This window comes from Neolamprologus multifasciatus, chromosome 16, assembly GCF_963576455.1.
Source record: "Neolamprologus multifasciatus chromosome 16, fNeoMul1.2, whole genome shotgun sequence".
Taxonomy (NCBI): domain Eukaryota; kingdom Metazoa; phylum Chordata; class Actinopteri; order Cichliformes; family Cichlidae; genus Neolamprologus; species Neolamprologus multifasciatus.
This window is the reverse complement of record NC_140454.1, coordinates 34,762,220-34,780,931: the sequence shown is the minus strand read 5'-3', so window position 1 is coordinate 34,780,931 and position 18,712 is coordinate 34,762,220. Positions and strand designations below refer to the sequence as shown.

Sequence of the window (18,712 nt, the reverse complement as noted above, 5' to 3'; positions counted from 1 at the left end):
GGCATGTTTCCTGTGCGCTGTGATGCCAACACCTTCTGCTCACACCTCATCCTGGCCTGGTGGAGCTGCAGGATCGGCATGTCTTGCCGCATATGCATTCCACGGTCATTGTCATATTTGCATTGCCAAGTGTCGTATTTTGTAAAGAGTGACTCTGCTGTAGCTGTCAGAGAGCCATCAGTGAAGGCTGATATTAGATCATATTGTAAATGCTTACACTCGTCTCCAGTAAAGCAGAACTGATGAGATCCTCTAATAAAAAAGTTAAACATTACTGATATAAGTTAATGTCCATAAACTGTGGCCAAACATGTTTTATTAATCTCAAGCATTTCAACTTTGACAACATATTTGAAGGCATTCAGACATCAGTGTTAGCAATAAACCTCAAAATCCATATCTGTTTGTCTTGAATTCATGTTTTAAAGCTATATAACAAAAACTCGGTGACGTAAACATAGATTAGGTACATAAACAGCTGCTACTCCAGGTCCCATCTCCTGCTTTGTCAGCTGTCTTACCAGGATAGTCAGAATCCTCTAAACTGCTTCTCAGGAGACGTCCTCCTCCTGCAGTCGAGCAGACTCTAATATCAGCTTTATTAACCTATCCTATTACGTTACTTCAGAAATCTTGTTTTCCCCTCATCACGGTCCAAACATCCCAGCAGCCCACGAAAATAATCTGAAAACTCTGTTTAACATCTCTGGATGTCACGCTTCATCTGACAGTTTGTAGGAAACACACAAGCTCTGCCATAATAAAGTCCTCCATCAGACTTGTTTTGAGAAGTTTGTGTGTTTAGGTTTGAGAAGTAAGACGTCGTCATGGACAGCAGCACAACTTCTTGAACGTCCTCCACCTGCTGCCTGCTGAAGGCTTCTGGATGTCACCATTAGCAGCCTGGGAAACACGACTCTCACTGCATCTGTAATCACACAAGCAGAAAACATCAGTTTATAGTGTTAATGTGACCGGCAGCCTTTAGTGTGTCTGGTGTACACTGCTCAGAAAATCTTACAAAATAGAGGAGAAGTTCAACATCAAGTGAGTGAAACTTTGGGATATTGATCTGATTAGTTCAGTATCAGAGGTGTTAATCAGGTTCAGCTGCTTTGGTGTTAATGAAACTAACAACAGGTGCAGCAAGGACACATCCCCCAACACAGTTTCACAGGCGGAGGACGCTCACGTCTCCCTCCTCTTACAATATAAGAGCCTTGAGACGAGCGCTGTTGTCATAAATAACTGAACTGAACACTGTGTGTCTATCATTTTCATAAAACAATATTTAATGTGATGTTAATTTATTTTGTTTAGGTTTTTACCTTTTTTTACTCATTTTCACTTTTAGCTGTGATTGTTTTCTTGTTGAGTCATTTGTGTGTTTCTTGTCTTATTTCCCAGTGTTAAAGCACCTTACCTTCTTTCGGTTCCCAATTTTGAATTGTTCCATATCTGAGGCGTGATCCCAGGTTTCCTCTTGACCATCTTCAGCGCTGACAAACTCACGGGCTTTAAAACTTTTAATGGTCAGCTTTTAAAAACTGCTCCTTCTTTAAGGAGGAACACATAAACTACTTTGTGAAACACAATTTCTTGTGAATGTCAAACTGAGAAGCAGAGAACCAATCAGAGTGTTTTTAGCTGTGATGTTGGTGTTGCACTGCTGGTTAGTTCAGCTTGATAGTGTCTTTGAACCCAGAGGATGCTGAAAGGTTCCCGGTTCAGTATGCTCCCTGTTTTAGTTTCACGTTAGAATTTTAGCCTGTTATTAACTTTTCCACACTTTTAGAATTGACAGAGTTTGTGGCTCAGTGTTTTCCTTTCTTTGTTTTTCTTTGTTGTGGGGTTTTGTGGATTTGGGAGAAGGCATGTTAGCAGGCAGTGAGAGAGAAGGAAAGACAGAAGTGTGGACATGAGAGCAGGAAGTTAAAGCATGTAGGGACTATGAGTTGTACAGATAGAGGGGAAGTAAGAGCAGGATCATTGGAGGTGGATTCAAATTGTTGTGCCGTGGTGTCAACAGGAAGACAAATGGAGGATGGACAATTGTTTGTGTTTGTGAACAGTGGCGGTGAAGAGAAGGTCAGACGGGATCATGAGTTTGAAGTTTGAAATCAAATCAAGGGCGTAGATTTGGTTGTGGCGTTGGTGGGGACGGATGATTCAACCACCGAACTCTGCCCTGTTTCTTTTGTTCCCTTTTTTGTCTTTGCTTCTTGATAAAAGGAGAAATATACTTGCTTACATATGCTATCCTACCTGCTTTTAAACCATTTAAAATTACAATTCATAGTTTTATATGTGAATTATATAATGTTAAGTTACTATTAAACAAATGACTGACTAAGTATTTTATACTTTAGTTTACTTCAGCCATATTCCATATAAATCAGGTATCATACAAAAATAAAAATAGCTTCAAATACAGTCATGACAATAAAAGAATATGACTTTAAGGACTTAAAAGCATTACTTCAGTTATAATACACCAACATCTCTGATACATTAGCACTAAGGGAACACTGAATGACCTGCTGGTTTTGTCCATAAAACTACTCATCTCAGATTACCACAGAGTAAAAGATCTCTCAGCAAAATTCTGCAACATTTTAGGCACTATTGCCCCGATCAAGTCAGTGAGCTGGGATCTTTTATTCTAAACATGAACTGTTACAGCAACAGACATGGACACAACAACTCAATGTCCACTATGTGAAGGAGCCAAACACAGGCCTTCTCCTCTCGTTAATCTATAGCACCAAATCATCAGTCAGTCACCTGTGACCTCACCTCTTCACCTCTGAGCTACAACATGGCAGAGCTGCCTCTGTCACCTGATCAATAACAGTGAGACATTCACATACATGCAGTCACACATGTGCTTCAAATACAGTCATGAACCAACATCATCCAGTTTAACCTGTGATCTTGTGTCACCATCACTCTCTGAGCTCTGTGTTGGTTCTTCTGTCACCTGACAAACAGGACAAACATGACAATGAGAATAAAATGTGGAGCTGCTTCAGTGTTTCTGTCACTTTGTGCAGATCTTGACTCGTCAGTAATGTTTGTAGGCTGAGTGCATTTTTAAAACAATTTGTGCAAACTGCACTACAAGGAGGATATTTGCAAAATCAGGACTACCTCATGATATTTGTCTCAAAAATGAACCCTATGAATATGTCAGTGCCATTAGGATGAAATTATTGTGTCACCAACATTTTAATGTTAGACATATAATTTTAACAGCCTCTGTAAACTAATATCCTGGCTGCTCGAGGCTCCGTTTTCTCTGACAGTTTCAATCAAAATGAGAAATGCTGCTCCCTGAAAGGCTCAGCCAATCACATTGGCCATATTTGTCACATGACATAGGACTCCAGTAGAGGACGTAATTTAACTCTTTCTGCACCGCTGGGTGAATGAGACGCTGACAGATCGTTTTTTCTTTCTATCGGGTTTGTTTTTCTTTATTCGAATTATTGGTGGGGACAATTCAATAACCGCTGGATATTGGTGGGGACGTGTCCCTTCCGTCCATGCCAAATCTACGCCCTTGAATCAAATAGTTGATGCTGAATGTTGTCAATGGCCCACAGGTTGGGTGTCAGTTAGAAGACAAAGAGGAAGTGATAGAGAGAGTTCCCAGGAGGCAAGAGTGATGACTGGAGCCGATTTACCAGAAGTTAACTAGTGTTGTAAATATGGTTCTGCTTGTGTGTTTCACTTCACTCTGTGTCAGTTTCAGTCTGAGTGAAACACCAATCTTATGTCTAAGTGTCACTCTGGGAGATTTCAGCCGCTCACGTTCTGTTGGTTAAATGTTAAATGTCACGTGTTTGTTGGTAAATACAAAGATGTGAGACTCGCTGTCTGATAGGAAGGCAAACCAAAAGCCGAGCAAACTGGCGTGACGACCAGAGCTGGTTGTAACACTCCCACCAGTTATGTGACAGGAAATTCAAGGTCAAACAAGTTTTTCTACCACAGAAAATGACTTTTCTTTCTCAAGTAAACTCTGGTACTCTCCAGTGTTTAACACCATTGGACATTTCATTGACTCACCAGTCACCAAGAAGAATCACATCAGTCTTACACACTGAGTAATCGTGAGCAGAATGCTTTCAAACTGTCGAATCAGCTCTTTTACGTGCCCCGCTGACACGCTCGGAGTGGATACAGCACCCACTGGTGTCTGTGTGGTGAGTGTGTGCAGCAGTGTTGCCTCTCACCGGTGAGGCATACCATGGTAAGTGTAGGCAGCGTTTGATTTTCTCAGTTTGGAAAAACCCGAGGTATCCCAATGCAAGAATGGCGAGGACCACGATGCCGACAAGCAGCCCCACGATCATCGGCGTCCTGTTCACGTGTTCTGAGAAAACAGAACAGTGATTTTACTGCTGCAGCTTTAAAACCTTCAGCTGATTCAAAAGCAGCGGAGTCGTTTACATCTGTGTCTCTGGTTGGAGTCGGAGCGCGTTAAAGGAACGTTACACCAAGAAGAGCAGCTTACCTGATGCAGGGATGACCTCACACTGGATGCAGCTGCGTGGTTCCACGAGCTCCCCGTGGACCGTATAGGCCACCTGAACACAGTACCGCTGCCCCTCCTCCAGGTCTTCAATGGTCCTGGAGGCTATGGTGTCTTCATACTCCTGACAATATGAAATTAGAAGATATTTACTTGATATTTACTTTGCTTGGGCTCCTGTTGTAATTTTTAAATGTTGACTCTCTGAGCGATTCCAGTTGTTAAACATGCAGGTTTAGTTTTTGCTGCTGATGTCTATAATAAATAATAATTTAACCAAAACAATTAAAAGTAAGTGGACAAACTAACTGAATTTTAAATATATATATATATATATATATATGCAACGATACTCATATCGATATTGAACTGTTCGATACAGTGCTTTCGATTCGGTACGCATATGTATCGAACAATACAAAACTTTTAATTTATTTATCAACTTTTCTTCTGACGATGCTGTCTGTGTTGAGCACTCAGTGGATCTGTGTTCGACTACTCCGCCTAGGCTGCACTGTCGAGAGCAGATTCACTGAGCGCAGCGCAAGCTAGCGAGACAGAAGCTAAGCTCTTGTTGCAACATGGCAAACTGAACCTCCCCCACCCTCATTCAGATCTGGCGTTTGGAACTATTTTGGTCTTCATGTGACGTATGACCCTGAAGGTAAGCGCGTCATGGACTAAAGTAAAACAGTATGTTGGATGTGCCACGCAATGCTCAATTACATGGGTGGGAACTAGTGTGTTAGCGCAGTTAGCTCGTTAACGTGTTGGCCGTCCAGCCCCACGCACGGGGCGATCTGTGGTAGCTCGTTAACGGAGATTTGCCGTGTTGTGGCGTTATCGTCATTTCAGATTAACGCTGACAGCACTAGTGGGAACACAACGAATATGACTGCACATTTACTCCGACATCATCCTCGTGCAAAGACAAGTGGAAGCAGACAAAAACAACAAGCACGCATGCTACAAACTTTACCCGAGTCATTTAGACAGCCGTTAGCACATGATTCTCCTTATGGGGACCTGATATGTTTAATATGCTGCTGAGAATATAGCTCAGAAGAAGCGTATAGTATAGCTTTTATTTTGGAAAGAGACGTTTCTCTGTAATAAACTCTCTTTTCCAAAGATGAGTGATTTCTCAATCAGATAGATTTATTATTTTATTACTTTGTTGTTTCAGCAACATTACATTTAAAAACTGTACTTTTGAGTTAAAATATATATTTATAATTTTAATAAATGACAAATTAAAAAAGCATGAACATTTTTTTGTATCAAAAAAATATCGAACCGTGACACCAAAGTATCGAACCGAACCGTGAATTTTGTGTATCGTTGCACCCCTAATATATATATATATATATATATATATATATATATATATATATATGTAACAGAGGATTCCTGCCTGGGGCATCTGTATCCAGTAAGGGTCCTAAGGCTAGACCCCCTATGCTAAGCGAGCCTACCGCAGACATGAGCGAGACAGATAAATATGAAGGCATGCCAGCTCGGACGTCGCCCGGATCAACAAGGTCCACGTCAGGTGTTGAGGAACCAGGGCACCCTGACGAGAAGTGGGCTACTGGAACAAGAAGGCATCGGTGGGCAAGAGACGAAAACAGGGCGTTGTTGGAATGCTACTACGCAAGTAACCCCGGCGGAAGGGGCTACATGAATAGGATGAGGGACCTATGGATTCTTCGATACCCAACATCCACAATGACGGCGAAACAACTAGTAGCTCAGTGTTCCAACATTCGAAAGAAGGGACTGCTCTCACAGCTAGAGATTGACGAGGTACAACATAAATGCTACGGCAAGGAGGAGTCAGGACGCCAGGTCGGGGGGAGATATCATCACCCCCACCCGAGATTGGGTACATAGCCCCAAGTGCGACAGGAGAAGGATCGTTGAGTGCGAGAGGAACTGACCTGAAATATAGGATCATGGCCAAGCTTGAAACCTGGATCCCCCGAAGCCGGTTACCAAGATTACGTGAAGTACCCTCAGAAGGTCTGCTAGAGGATGTTAATGCAGCACTACGGACGATACCTACAGTCACGATTACCGACACTAACAAGCTGATCTACAATACGGCAGCAGTGATCAGTGAGATGCTTGGCTACAAGTTGAACAGCCACAAGGGGCAGTACCCTCCATGGAGAAGGAGGCTAGAGGGCAAGATCAAAGTAGCACGGAGGGAGGTTAGCCAACTAACGGAGTTGCAGAAAGGTGCGACAAAGAAGGTGCATGAGAAATACAGCAAGCTGTCCATACCTGAGGCCTTGGAAACTGCCAAGCAAAGACTCACAGCCTTGGCCAGCCGCTTGAGGAGGTACACCAGAGAGATAGAAGGCAGGAGAATAAACCAGCTGTTCTCCACAGAACCAGCAAAGGTGTACTCTCAGTGGCAAGAGAACAATAATAAGAGAACAGCACCACCAAGGCTGGAGACGGAGCAATACTGGAAGAGCATATGGGAGAAGGACGCAACCCATAACGGCAATGCTCAGTGGCTAGTGGATCTGAGGGCAGACCATAGCGACCTCCCTGAACAGGGTCCAGTAACCATCACAGTGGCAGATATCCAAGAAAGGGTCTCCGGTATGAAGAGTTGGACAGCACCAGGGCCCGACATGGTTCACGCCTACTGGCTAAAGAAGCTGACTGCACTCCACGAGCGTCTGGCAGCACAAATGAACCAGCTGCTAGTTAACGAGGGACACCCGGAATGGCTAACCGAAGGTCGGACGGTCCTGATCCCCAAGGACCCCAAGAAGGGACCAGTCCCCTCCAACTACCGACCAATAACCTGCCTCAGTACTACATGGAAGCTCCTGTCAGGCATCATATCGGCTAAGATGAACAGGCACATGGGTCAATACATGAGCGGGACACAGAAAGGAATTGGCAAGAATAGCAGAGGTGCAAAACACCAGCTACTGGTAGACAGAACAGTCAGCCAAGACTGCAAGACCAGACTGACCAACCTGTGCACTGCCTGGATTGATTACAAGAAGGCCTATGACTCAGTGCCCCACAGCTGGATACTGGAATGCCTAGAATTGTACAAGATCAATGGGACCCTAAGAGCCTTCATCAGGAAGTCAATGGGGATGTGGCGTACAACACTAGAGGCCAACTCCAAGCCCATAGCACAAGTCACCATCAAGTGCGGGATCTACCAAGGAGATGCTCTGTCCCCACTGCTGTTCTGCATAGGCCTGAACCCCCTCAGTGAGATCATTAACAAGACTGGCTACGGATACCGACTACGGAACGGAGCAGTTGTCAGCCACCTCCTGTACATGGATGACATCAAGCTGTAGGCCAAGAGTGAACGAGACATCGATTCACTGATCCACACCACCAGGCTATACAGCAATGACATTGGAATGTCGTTCGGGCTGGAGAAGTGTAGTTGGATGGAAACAAAGAGAGGGAAGGTAGTCAGAACTGAGGGGATTGAACTACCAGAAGGCAACATTGCAGACATAGAGGACAGTTACAAGTACCTGGGGATCCCGCAGGCGAATGGGAACCATGAAGAGGCCGCTAGAAAAGCTGCAACCACCAAGTACCTGCAGAGGGTCAGGCAAGTCCTGAGGAGTCAGTTGAACGGTAAGAACAAGATCCGGGCCATCAACACGTACACCCTGCCCGTGATCAGGTACCCTGCTGGGGTAATAGGCTGGCCAAAGGAGGAGATAGAAGCCACTGACATAAAGACAAGAAAGCTCCTGACCATGCATGGAGGGTTTCACCCCAAGTCCAGCACCCTGAGGCTGTACGCTAAGCGGAAGGAAGGGGGCCGGGGACTGGTGAGTGTCAGCACCACAGTCCAGGATGAGACAACGAACATCCAAGAATACATCACGAAGATGGCCCCAACTGACAGCGTGCTCAGTGAATACCTCAGGCAGCAGAAACCCAAGAAAGAGGAGGGAGACGAGGAACCATCATGGAAGGACAGGCCCCTGCACGGTATGTACCACCGGCAGATAGAGGAGGTGGCTGATATCCAGAAATCCTACCAGTGGCTGGACAAAGCTGGACTGAAAGATAGCACAGAGGCACTAATCATGGCAGCACAAGAACAAGCTCTGAGTACAAGATCCATAGAGGCTGGGGTCTATCACACCAGGCAAGACCCCAGGTGCAGGCTGTGTAAAGATGCCCCAGACACAATCCAGCACATAACAGCAGGGTGCAAGATGCTAGCAGGCAAGGCATACATGGAACGCCATAACTAAGTGGCCGGCATAGTGTACAGGAACATCTGTGCCGAGTATAACCTGGAAGTCCCGAGGTCAAAATGGGAAATGCCCCCAAGGGTGGTGGAGAATGACCGAGCTAAGATCCTGTGGGACTTCCAGATACAGACGGACTAAATGGTGGTGGCTAACCAACCAGACATAGTGGTGGTAGACAAACAGAAGAAGACGGCCGTAGTGATCGATGTAGCGGTTCCGAATGACAGCAATATCAGGAAGAAGGAACACGAGAAGCTGGAGAAATACCAAGGGCTCAGAGAAGAGCTCGAGAGGATGTGGAGGGTGAAGGTAACGGTGGTCCCCGTGGTAATCGGAGCACTAGGTGCAGTGACTCCCAAGCTAGGCGAGTGGCTCCAGCAGATCCCGGGAATAACATCGGAGATCTCTGTCCAGAAGAGCGCAGTCCTGGGAACAGCTAAGATACTGCACAGGACCCTCAAGCTCCCAGGCCTCTGGTAGAGGACCCGAGCTTGAAGGATAAACCGCCCACAGGGGCGTGCTGGGTGTTTTTTTTTTTTATACATATATTGTTTTTAATGTGGCTGAAAATCTCTTGCAGTCAGTAACAGCCTGAAGTGGTGGACCCATGACTCCCAGGATTCATCTGGACACGAAACTGCTTCTCAGTCACTTTGAGTCTCTGAAGATGGGAACTGTGTAAAAATAGCTGTAATTCTGAAACAGTTTGTGCAGACTGTCCGTTAGTCTCTGTGGTGGTGCAGAGGCAAACTGTCCAAATATGCATTGACCTGCCTGCACACACTGACCACCGACAGATACATGTGCACATTTTTCTTTAAAAAAATAATAAAAATATCAGATATATTCTGAGCAGTGACACATGCTGTAACATCAGGTGAGCATAAACACCTGGAGGAATCACTCCGTGTTCTCACCTGCAGAGGACTCTCTCCCTCTCTGCCAAAGTAAATCATGTGCTTGGCATTGCTGTCGTGTTCCTTCGCCAGCTCGTGGTCATCGTTAAGGAATACGGTGAGTGATCCAGGCCGGGTCAAAATGCTTAACGGAGGCGTGCAGACGTCACCTGGAAGAGCAGAGCGAGCGTCAGCACAGCAGCAGCTCGTGGTTCACACTCTGGTCAGGATGGTTAACACCTCGAGTCTCACAGCTTCACCCACAGACAGCGCTGACACATATCTGAGGTTTCTCACCGTATCTGCTGCAGGCGTTAACACCTTCAGATCTCAGCCCCCGTCTCTCGGCCTGCACGCGCAGCGTCACGCAGCTGTTCTCAGGCGAGTCGTTAGTGTCACGCGGCCCAATCGCTGATATGTTGCAGGAATGGAAAGGCGTCTGGATGCAGGCTGGAAGAGCTTCCCATTTATGAGAGTTAAATCTGAGGATGAGGAACAGAAACGAGTCAGAGAAAACATTGAATTGAATTGAAATGTTTATTTCAGTCAACAACAACAACAGATTATAATTTTACATAAAAGTACTCAAACAGTAACCGAAAAAGGAATAGGCTGAAGCTTTATGGCTTATACTTATCCTCTCCCTTACCCCCATAGAAATAATCAGATCCTTAACCAAGAAAATAAATAGCATTGATAAATAAGTTGTATAACAGTTTGAAAAGAAATCAATGATAAATCAAGAAATTAAATCAACACAAACCTTTTTTAACAAACCAAATTTCTATAACCTTGTATAATACTAATTTTTAAAATCTTCCTGAAGAATGACAAAGAAAAACACATCTTCAGTTCATCATTAAGTCCATTCCATAATTTCACTCCCAAAACTGACACATCTATACTTAACATTGGTTCACTTTAGGCATTTCAAACTTATAAGACCCCCTCAAATCATATTTTCCATCTCTTAGCTGAAACATACTTAAATACAAATTGGAACATTCTTTTTAATCACTCGATATATAATTTCTAAAGTTTTAGAAAATATAATGTCCATGAATTTTAACATAGATGATCCTACAAAAAACTGGTTGGTTCCCTATATCCAACTTTATTTATTATTCTAATAGCTCTTTTTTGCAATTTAAATATTGAATCCAAATATGTTTTGTATGTGTTCCCCCAAATTTCTGCACAGTAGGTCATATAAGGCAAACAAAGGGAAGAATACAATAAATAAAGGCAGTTTTTATTCAAAAAATCTCTTGTTTTATAAAGAATAGAAATAGACTTGGATAATTTCCGTTTCACATGTTCTATGTGGGGCTTCCAACAAAGTTTATCATCAATAATTACTCCTAAAAATTTTATCTCATATACTCTTTCAATTTCAACATTATTTAAATTCAATTTTACTTTAATATTACTTTTACTACCTCCAAATAACATAAATTTTGTTTTACTTTCATTCAATGATAGTTTATTAAATACAAACCATCTATTTAACTTCATGAGTTCTGTTTCCACTGTTTCCAGTAATTTCTTTATGTCTTTTCCAGAGCAAAATAAGTTTGTATCATCAGCAAACATCACATATTTTAAAGTATCACTGGCTGTACAAATATCATTTATATAAAGTAAAAATAACTTAGGTCCCAAAACAGATCCTTGAGGAACTCCACAAGTTACTTTTCTAAGTTTAGATTTCATGTTATTAATACTCACATATTGGAACCTATTATTCAAGTAACTATTTAACCAAAATTGTACAACACCTCTTAAACCATACCTTTCACACTTCTGTAAAAGTAAAGAATGATCTATCGTATCAAAGGCTTTACGTAAATCAATAAACACACCTATTCCAAACTGTTTTTCATCCACAACCGTTGCAATATTTTCAATAAATTCCATCACAGCTAGAGATGTTGAGCGATTTCTTCTGAAGCCAAACTGATGATCATTCAATAAATCATATTTATCAATAAAAGAATCTAATTTGTTTGCAAATAGTTTTTCAAGAATCTTTGAAAACTGAGGCAGTAAAGATACCGGTCTATAGTTTGACACAATCTGTTTATCACCAGTTTTATATAGTGGGATCACTTTGGCAATTTTCATTTTATCTGGAAAAATTCCAGTTTGAAATGATTTGTTACAAATATATGTTAATGGCTGAAGGACACTATGAAGAATTTCTTTAATTAGCGACATATCAAGGTCGTCACAATCCATGGATTTTTTACTCTTGAATTTACTCACCACTTCTACAATGTCACTCTCACAGACTCCACCAAGAAACATTGAGCTACATTTAGAAGAAGTAGAATCTACTTCATCATTTTCTCCTGGTACAGAAATCTCTTTTGCCAAGTTGTGACCTACATTAACAAAGTAATCATTAAATTCATTAACTATGCTCTCAGTATTCTCAATCACTACATTACCTCTTGTTACAATACGTGTTGGAGAACATATATTATTATGTTGAATTTTTATTATCCTATTTAATACACTCCAGGTAGCCTTAATATTACTTTTATGTTTTTGAAGCAGCTGTTCATAATATCTTTTCTTTTCATATCGCATAATAGATGTTAATTTATTTCGATATTTCGATATTTGTTCTATGTGTCAAAAAAATCCTGCTCAGCGTTCTCTCCATAAAATCCCTGCAGCGGATGGAGAATTGCAGCACAGCAGACTACTGTCCAAACATCAACAACGTATTTAATAATAAGAACAGCGCAGTAAAGTCGCTGCTGGTACATGTGCTAGTAATTTATCAATATATTAATTTGTTTTGTGTTACAGAAACATGGTTACAGCATACATTTTTTATCCTTGCGACAGGAATGACAGATCACATAGTTCGCTCTCTCGGTTGCAGCTTTCCAGCTGCAGCCCCACGCACAACCACTACCTCAGGTGCCAGCATGCTCTTATTCATGGGAGGCATTATGAGCTAATGGAGGTCCGGTGTGTCTCAGCCTCCCCTGCAGCCGTGCCCAGGCCACACCCAACCTAGGTCGGGCAGCCATCCAGCCTAGCCCAATCGGGCTTTGCCATGTGCGTCCGTGGCCCATGGACTAGCGGCAGGGATGAGTTGTGTCCGGGGCCGACCGAGTGTGTCCAGCGACGGCGCAGCAGTCAAGGAAGTAAGCCGCGTCTCACATGCAGTTTGGCAGGCTGGACCGCAAGCGCTGACCTCTGGTATAAACAATCCAGGTTCAGACGGCGCTGGCCTCTGTCGAGGACGCCGCTTGGACCAGACAGCACAGTGACCTCTGACATGAATGTGGCAGGTTCAGATGGCGTGCAGACCTCCAACTCAGCCTGGGCAGGTTCTGGGTGACCTCTGGCTTGGCATGAGCTGGTCCAGATAGCACGCAGACCGCTGGCTTGCAAAACAGGTCCCTCTCGTGCATGGACATCCGCAACACCATGGGGGTCGTCTCCCTCCCCAATGCGGTCGAGGAACGCCGGTCAGGCTGGCAGCGGTGTCGGACAGGAACAACCAAGCTCCCAGACTCAATATCAGTTGCATCTGGAGCTCAGAACGGTCCTGCAGCTGTTCCACCTGGCGGTGAGACACCACCCCCTGCTCCCTTCACGTAGCTGCAAGCTCAACCACCATTCGGGCCAGCGTGTCCATTGGCTGGCCCGGTTGAGGTTCCGCCATGCCACCATGCAGCACCACTGTGACGGACCCGAGTTCGCTCTTTACACACTTTTCTTTATTCAGGTGCTCCTTCTTACACACAACCACAACCTCAATTCCCGGCACACACTTTTACTCAGGGGAGGCGTGATGAGCTAATGGAGTTCCGGTGTGTCTCAGCCTCCCCTGCAGCCACGCCCAAGCCACACCCCTCCACAATCCTACGAGAACTTTGGATCTTTTACAGAAGAGTGACTGCTGTCTGATCACTCCACCATGCAGACCTGATTGGTGGGATGCTGCACAAATTGTAGTCCTTTCTCCACAAAGCAACACTGGAGCAATATCAGAGTGACCAACGTTCTTGGTCATCTACCTAAATAAGGATCTTCTACCCCAATTGCTCAGATTGACTGGGGGACAGACCTACATGGAACTCCAGTCACCCCAGTGTGTGAAGAGGATTCTCCATTAACATGAACGAATCAATTCAACTCAATTCAATTTTGTTTATATAGCAACAAATGACAACAACATTTGCCTCAAGGCGCTTTATATTGTAAAGTAAAGACCCTACAATAATACCCCGCGCTTTGGCAACAGTGGGAAGGAAAAACTCCCTTTTAACAGGAAGAAACCTCCAGCAGAGCCAGGGTCATTGTCAGGACTTCCTGATAATAATGAATTACAGTAGTCCAGCCTGGAAGTAATAAATGCATGAACTAGTTTTTCAGCGTCACTCTGAGACAGGACATTTCTAACTTTAAAGATCGTGAATGACCACGGCAGACCTGGTGACATTAACATGCTTTGCAGCATGCTTTATTAGCACACACACGATGCTGTTCACAATACACACAGAGATGCAGCTCTCCCGCTGCCAGCCCAACAACAACCCACCACAGGACCCAGTACAATATTTAAGTCGGCAGTGCGCGAAGTGCTTCGAGAAACTGGTCCGACATCACATCATGTCCTGCCTGCCACCCACACTCGACCCACTCCAGTTTGCACACAGAGCTAACAGATCTACTGAAGATGCCATTGTTACAACGCTCCACACCACCATCTCTCACCTGGAACAACAGCGGTGTGACACCAGGCTGCTCTTTGTTGACTTTGGCTCTGGTTTTAATACCATACTCCCGGCGAGACTAACAGTAAAACTGCTGGATATCGGACTTCCTTCTACCACCTCCCGCTGGATCAGAGACTTCCTGTCAGACCGTGTACAGAGTTAGAGTGGGGCCTCATCTTCCCTCAGCCCTCAGCCTCAACACCGGCTCTCCACCAGACTGTGTACTGAGTCCCCTACTGTACACTCTGTACACACATGACTGTGTTAGTTCCCACCCAGACAACACAGTCATCAAGATACCACCGTGGTGAGGCTCATCTCTGGGGAGACGGCGTACAGAGCTGAGGTTCAGAGGCTGTCAGATTGGTGTGCAGACAACAACCTGGACCTCAAAACCACCAAGACAACAGAGCTGGTAGTCGACTTCAGAAGGAGGAAGTCTGAGCTGCAGCCTGTCAGCATCAATGGCGAGTGTGTGGAAAGGGTGTCCAGTTTCAAGTTCCTGGGTGTGCACATAGACACAGACCTCCAATGGAGCTCAAACACCTCGGCTGTTGTAAAGAAGACCCGACAGCGTCTCCGCTTTCTGACAATCCTCAGAAAAATGGACCCGAAGAAGGAACTTCTACTTCTGCTCCATTGAAAGTGTGCTGACATCCTGCATCTGTCAGTAGCGACACCTGTGTGAGAATGCTGTTTGTGGACTTCAGCTCCGCCTTCAATACAGTCCAACCCCACAAACTGGTTAATAAACTAAGCAACTTAGGACTCAGCAGCTCACTGTGCAGCTGGATATTGGACTTCCTGAGCGTTAGACCCGATAACGTCAGAATGGGAGAGCACACCTCCTCCACCCTCATTCTGAACGTAGGCGTCCCACGGGGGTGTGTCCTCAGCCCCCTCAAGATCGCGGATACAAGCGGCGGAAATGAGCTTCTTCCGAAGGGTAGCTGGCCTCTCCCTTAGAGATAGGGTGAGAAGTTCGGCCATCCGGGAGGGGCTCAGAGTAGAGCCGCTGCTGCTCCACATCGAAAGGAGCCAGTTGAGGTGGTTCGGGCATCTGACGAGGATGCCTCCTGGGCGCCTCCTGGGTGAGGTGTTCTGGGCATGTCCCACCGGGAGGAGGCCCCGGGGCAGACCCAGGACACGCTGGAGAGATTATATCTCTCGGCTGGACAGCATTGAATTCATACAGTAAACGTGCTTCCTGTAGGCCAGGGAACTCAGTTTACACTTCGATCCTTGCAGGCCTGACAAGTGAAACAACCCTTTCAGTCAGTGTGAAGTGCAGTTTCAACAGTACATCTCAATTGTTCCACATGATCAAGAATTGCTGCTGTATCCAATGAAAGAAATCTATCAGCACGACTATACAGCGGAACTTACGAATACCGCGTTTCACGAAAAATTCAAGTTACGAAGGCACTGAACGGCAATATTTCTGCCCGTGTTACGGCAAGTAACAAAATCCGCTGGCTCTGATTGGCTGAGCCCACAATGCCTTCCGAATCATGTGACAACCCCTTGGCTTCCGTACTTGCGCTTCGCTGTTCCACTTGAATGACGTATTGTTGTTCTAGTTAGCAATTAGCCTATAGCTATCGTTCAGCATCGCCTCACTCAAAACGCGTGATGGGTGCTTTGACTTACGAAAATTTTCGACTTACGAAAGACCCTCGGAAACAGATTAATTTCCTAAGTCGGGGTTCCACTGTATTGGTTTAAATAGTAAGAAAGAAATGTGTCAGGCTAAAGTACAAGTTGTGGTAGCTGGTCTGCTAGTAATCAGACCTGGTTACTGGCCTTGTCTGAACCTGAATCTGACTGAGATGCTGTGGCAACAAAATGTGGCTGAATGACATCAACTGTCCACAGATGAGTGGGTCAGCGCTGCTTGATTGCAGCAGTTGCTGCTAAGGGTGGCCCAACCAGTTACTAGGTTTTAGGAACAATCCCTTTTTCACACAGGGCCATGTAGGGTTGGAGTTTTCCCTTAATAATAAACACCTTAATTTAGAAACTGCATTTTGTCTTATCTTTGCCTGATATTTAAATGTGTTTAATGATCTGAAAAACACATCTGTATGCCCTCCTTCACATTTCCAAAGCTGCCTGCTGGGCAGGATCGCACTTTTTCTGGACCCCCTGTTCTAATTTGAAGCTATATAAATAAAACCGCATTGAATAACAGCTGCAGACTCATTCTCAGTCAGTGATCTGATTTATCGATAAACCGACGAACCTCTGAAACTGTTCAAAAACAGAAGTGGTTATGTGGCGCAGTCAGCCTTCCACTTTCTGTTTGAATGGATTTTATTCTCATTTTTACTTTTATTTCTTGTTATTAGCTTTATTTTTCTTTTCTTTTTTTAACCTATGTTTATTTTTACTGTAGTTTATTTAATTCAAATTATTATTCAAATGGTACATTCTGGGCTCCTTTTATTTTAAAAATATTTCTATTTAATTTCTTTCTGTAGTTTTTAGCTTATTAAAATGTTTTATTTAACCCATCCAGTTTGTTTGTTTGTTTGTCTTTTTGTGATGACCTAAATCCAGTAAATGATATCTTGAGTATAGTTTGGAGCATGAGATGAAATTCTTTCGTTCATTTTAATTATCACTAAAGGAAAAGGAAGCTCCACCTTAAAACAGAGCACCTTCCTTGGCTGTGAGGTCTCACCTGCGGTAATTCACAGTGTAGGTAACGTCCGGCTCCCCTGGAGTCCACGTCAGCTGACCCTTCTCCACCTGGACGTTCTGCGGAGGCGGCGGCGGCGCCCGAGACGCGACTGCAAAGGTGAAGAAAGCAAACCAGAGAAACCCCTGCATAATCCAGATTATTGTTATTCACGTGATCACAGCCTCAGATGATTTATTAAAGAGACAGCAGGAACCATCGACCCCACGACGTCTGAGCTCAGAGGGACAAAGATTCAGAAACGAGGAACAACATCTGTCTGCTGCTCACGGCACGTTTTTAGAAACTAAACAGATGTGAACCTGATGTTTGTGGTGACGTCATTAAATCAGATTTCTGTCATTTATTCACTTTCATGTCTGTTTTCTGATTGGACAGATCAGTTATTTATCGACTGAGAGTGTCAGAGTCAAACGTCTTTACAGTGAACAGATGAATGAACATTTGTTGCATCAGTAATAATGAAGGTTAAACATGTTGACAGGCTGATGTAAACAAACACAGAAGTGACGATTATAACCTGAAATAAACTCTTTGAAAGCTTCACACATCCTTTCCTGTCATGTCAGGAGCTTTGGGCATTTATAGCCCACTTCCATATTTCACAGGAGCCTTTAACCCTCCAGCAGCTGCGACTGTTTCAGCTTTTTAACCTGAAACAGTCGCAAACAGAGAAAGGACATTTTCTCATTTTAGACGCGCTGAACTGACCTATCAGGAATAACCTACTGCTGACTCTGTTACACCATTAAATGAGTCACCGTCAGCTGAAGAAATGAAAGTGAGCTTTAAAGTGTGACTCAGGAGCAAAAATAATCGATTTACATAGTTAAAGGAGAAAATCACACACAGGATGTTGCTTCATCTGTGGTTAGTGTGCCGTTGGCGGCGGCTCCTTACCCCAGGTGAAGGTGTGGAAGCAGAGCAGGATCAGCAGCATGGTGACGGCGAGAATGAGAAGCTCAGCACTGTTTCGTGTGTGTGTGTGTGTGTGTGTGTGTGTGTGTGTGTGTGTGTGTGTGTGTGTGTGTGTGTGTGTGTGTGTGTGTGTGTGTGTGCGAGCTCAGGAAGCACAGACAGCTCAGATGTCATGTGACCCGACTGAGGTTTTGGCATGTTTGACCACAGTTTCCACGGGAGGTGGAGCTTGGTAAGCTAGAAATTACAAAAAGAAAGAACTTAAATTAAAAATTTAAGGCGGGAGCTTAAAAAGTACAAATCTAAGTAAAATAAAATAAAATAATTAGTTAAAGCATTTAAATAAACATTCCTAAGCATTCACAGACATTCCTGCAGTTTAACTAATTAGTGTTTGTTATCAGGCTTCAGGGATCGAAAGACTGCATCTGCATGAATATATATGAGCTGCCTTCTGAACAATCTCACAGATGTAATATTATCTACAGCTACTCTTAGTTCCATTGATGTTAAGTTAGACTCTTTTTCTCCAATCGATCTTTCTGAGTTAACTTCAATAATTACTTCCTCCAAACCATCAACGTGTCTTTTAGACCCCATTCCTACAAAACTGCTCAAAGAAGTCCTGCCATTGATTAATTCTTCGATCTTATATA

At 44.0% G+C, this 18,712-nt stretch overlaps 2 protein-coding genes across 4 annotated transcripts in view; one reads left to right on the top strand and one right to left on the bottom strand.

Annotated features, from left to right (window-relative positions):
• LOC146501177 (uncharacterized) overlaps positions 1 to 18,712 on the top strand; it is a 67,956-nt gene that overhangs the window by 45,951 nt on the left and 3,293 nt on the right. The gene's annotated exons all lie outside the window — the stretch shown is intronic.
• On the bottom strand, positions 300 to 18,211 carry LOC146501178 (uncharacterized). Of its 3 annotated transcripts, none has more exons than XM_085135625.1 (6): positions 18,039 to 18,211; positions 17,121 to 17,229; positions 9,993 to 10,177; positions 9,717 to 9,865; positions 4,520 to 4,661; positions 300 to 4,378 (listed from the first exon to the last, which is right to left on the bottom strand). In XM_085135625.1, the coding sequence occupies exons 1-6, from the start codon at positions 18,076 to 18,078 to the stop codon at positions 4,131 to 4,133; spliced, it is 873 nt and encodes a 290-aa protein (XP_084991751.1). In that variant the 5' UTR covers positions 18,079 to 18,211; the 3' UTR covers positions 300 to 4,130. The 3 variants fall into 3 exon arrangements, with proteins under 3 accessions (XP_084991751.1, XP_084991752.1, XP_084991753.1); XM_085135626.1 differs by lacking the exon at positions 18,039 to 18,211 and having other exon boundaries at positions 300 to 928; positions 4,239 to 4,378; positions 17,121 to 17,960; XM_085135627.1 differs by lacking the exon at positions 18,039 to 18,211 and having other exon boundaries at positions 300 to 928; positions 4,252 to 4,378; positions 17,121 to 17,958.

Bases quoted from the DNA above. Each gene is read 5' to 3' on its own strand.
- LOC146501178 (XM_085135625.1), bottom strand. From the start codon at position 18,078: ATGCTGCTGATCCTGCTCTGCTTCCACACCTTCACCTGGG. The intron at 10,178-17,120 runs GTGAGACCTCAC...CCTCATCCTCAG, and splicing joins TACACTGTGAATTACCGCAG to ATTTAACTCTCATAAATGGG. The intron at 9,866-9,992 runs GTGAGAAACCTC...CTGCTCTTCCAG, and splicing joins TAACGCCTGCAGCAGATACG to GTGACGTCTGCACGCCTCCG.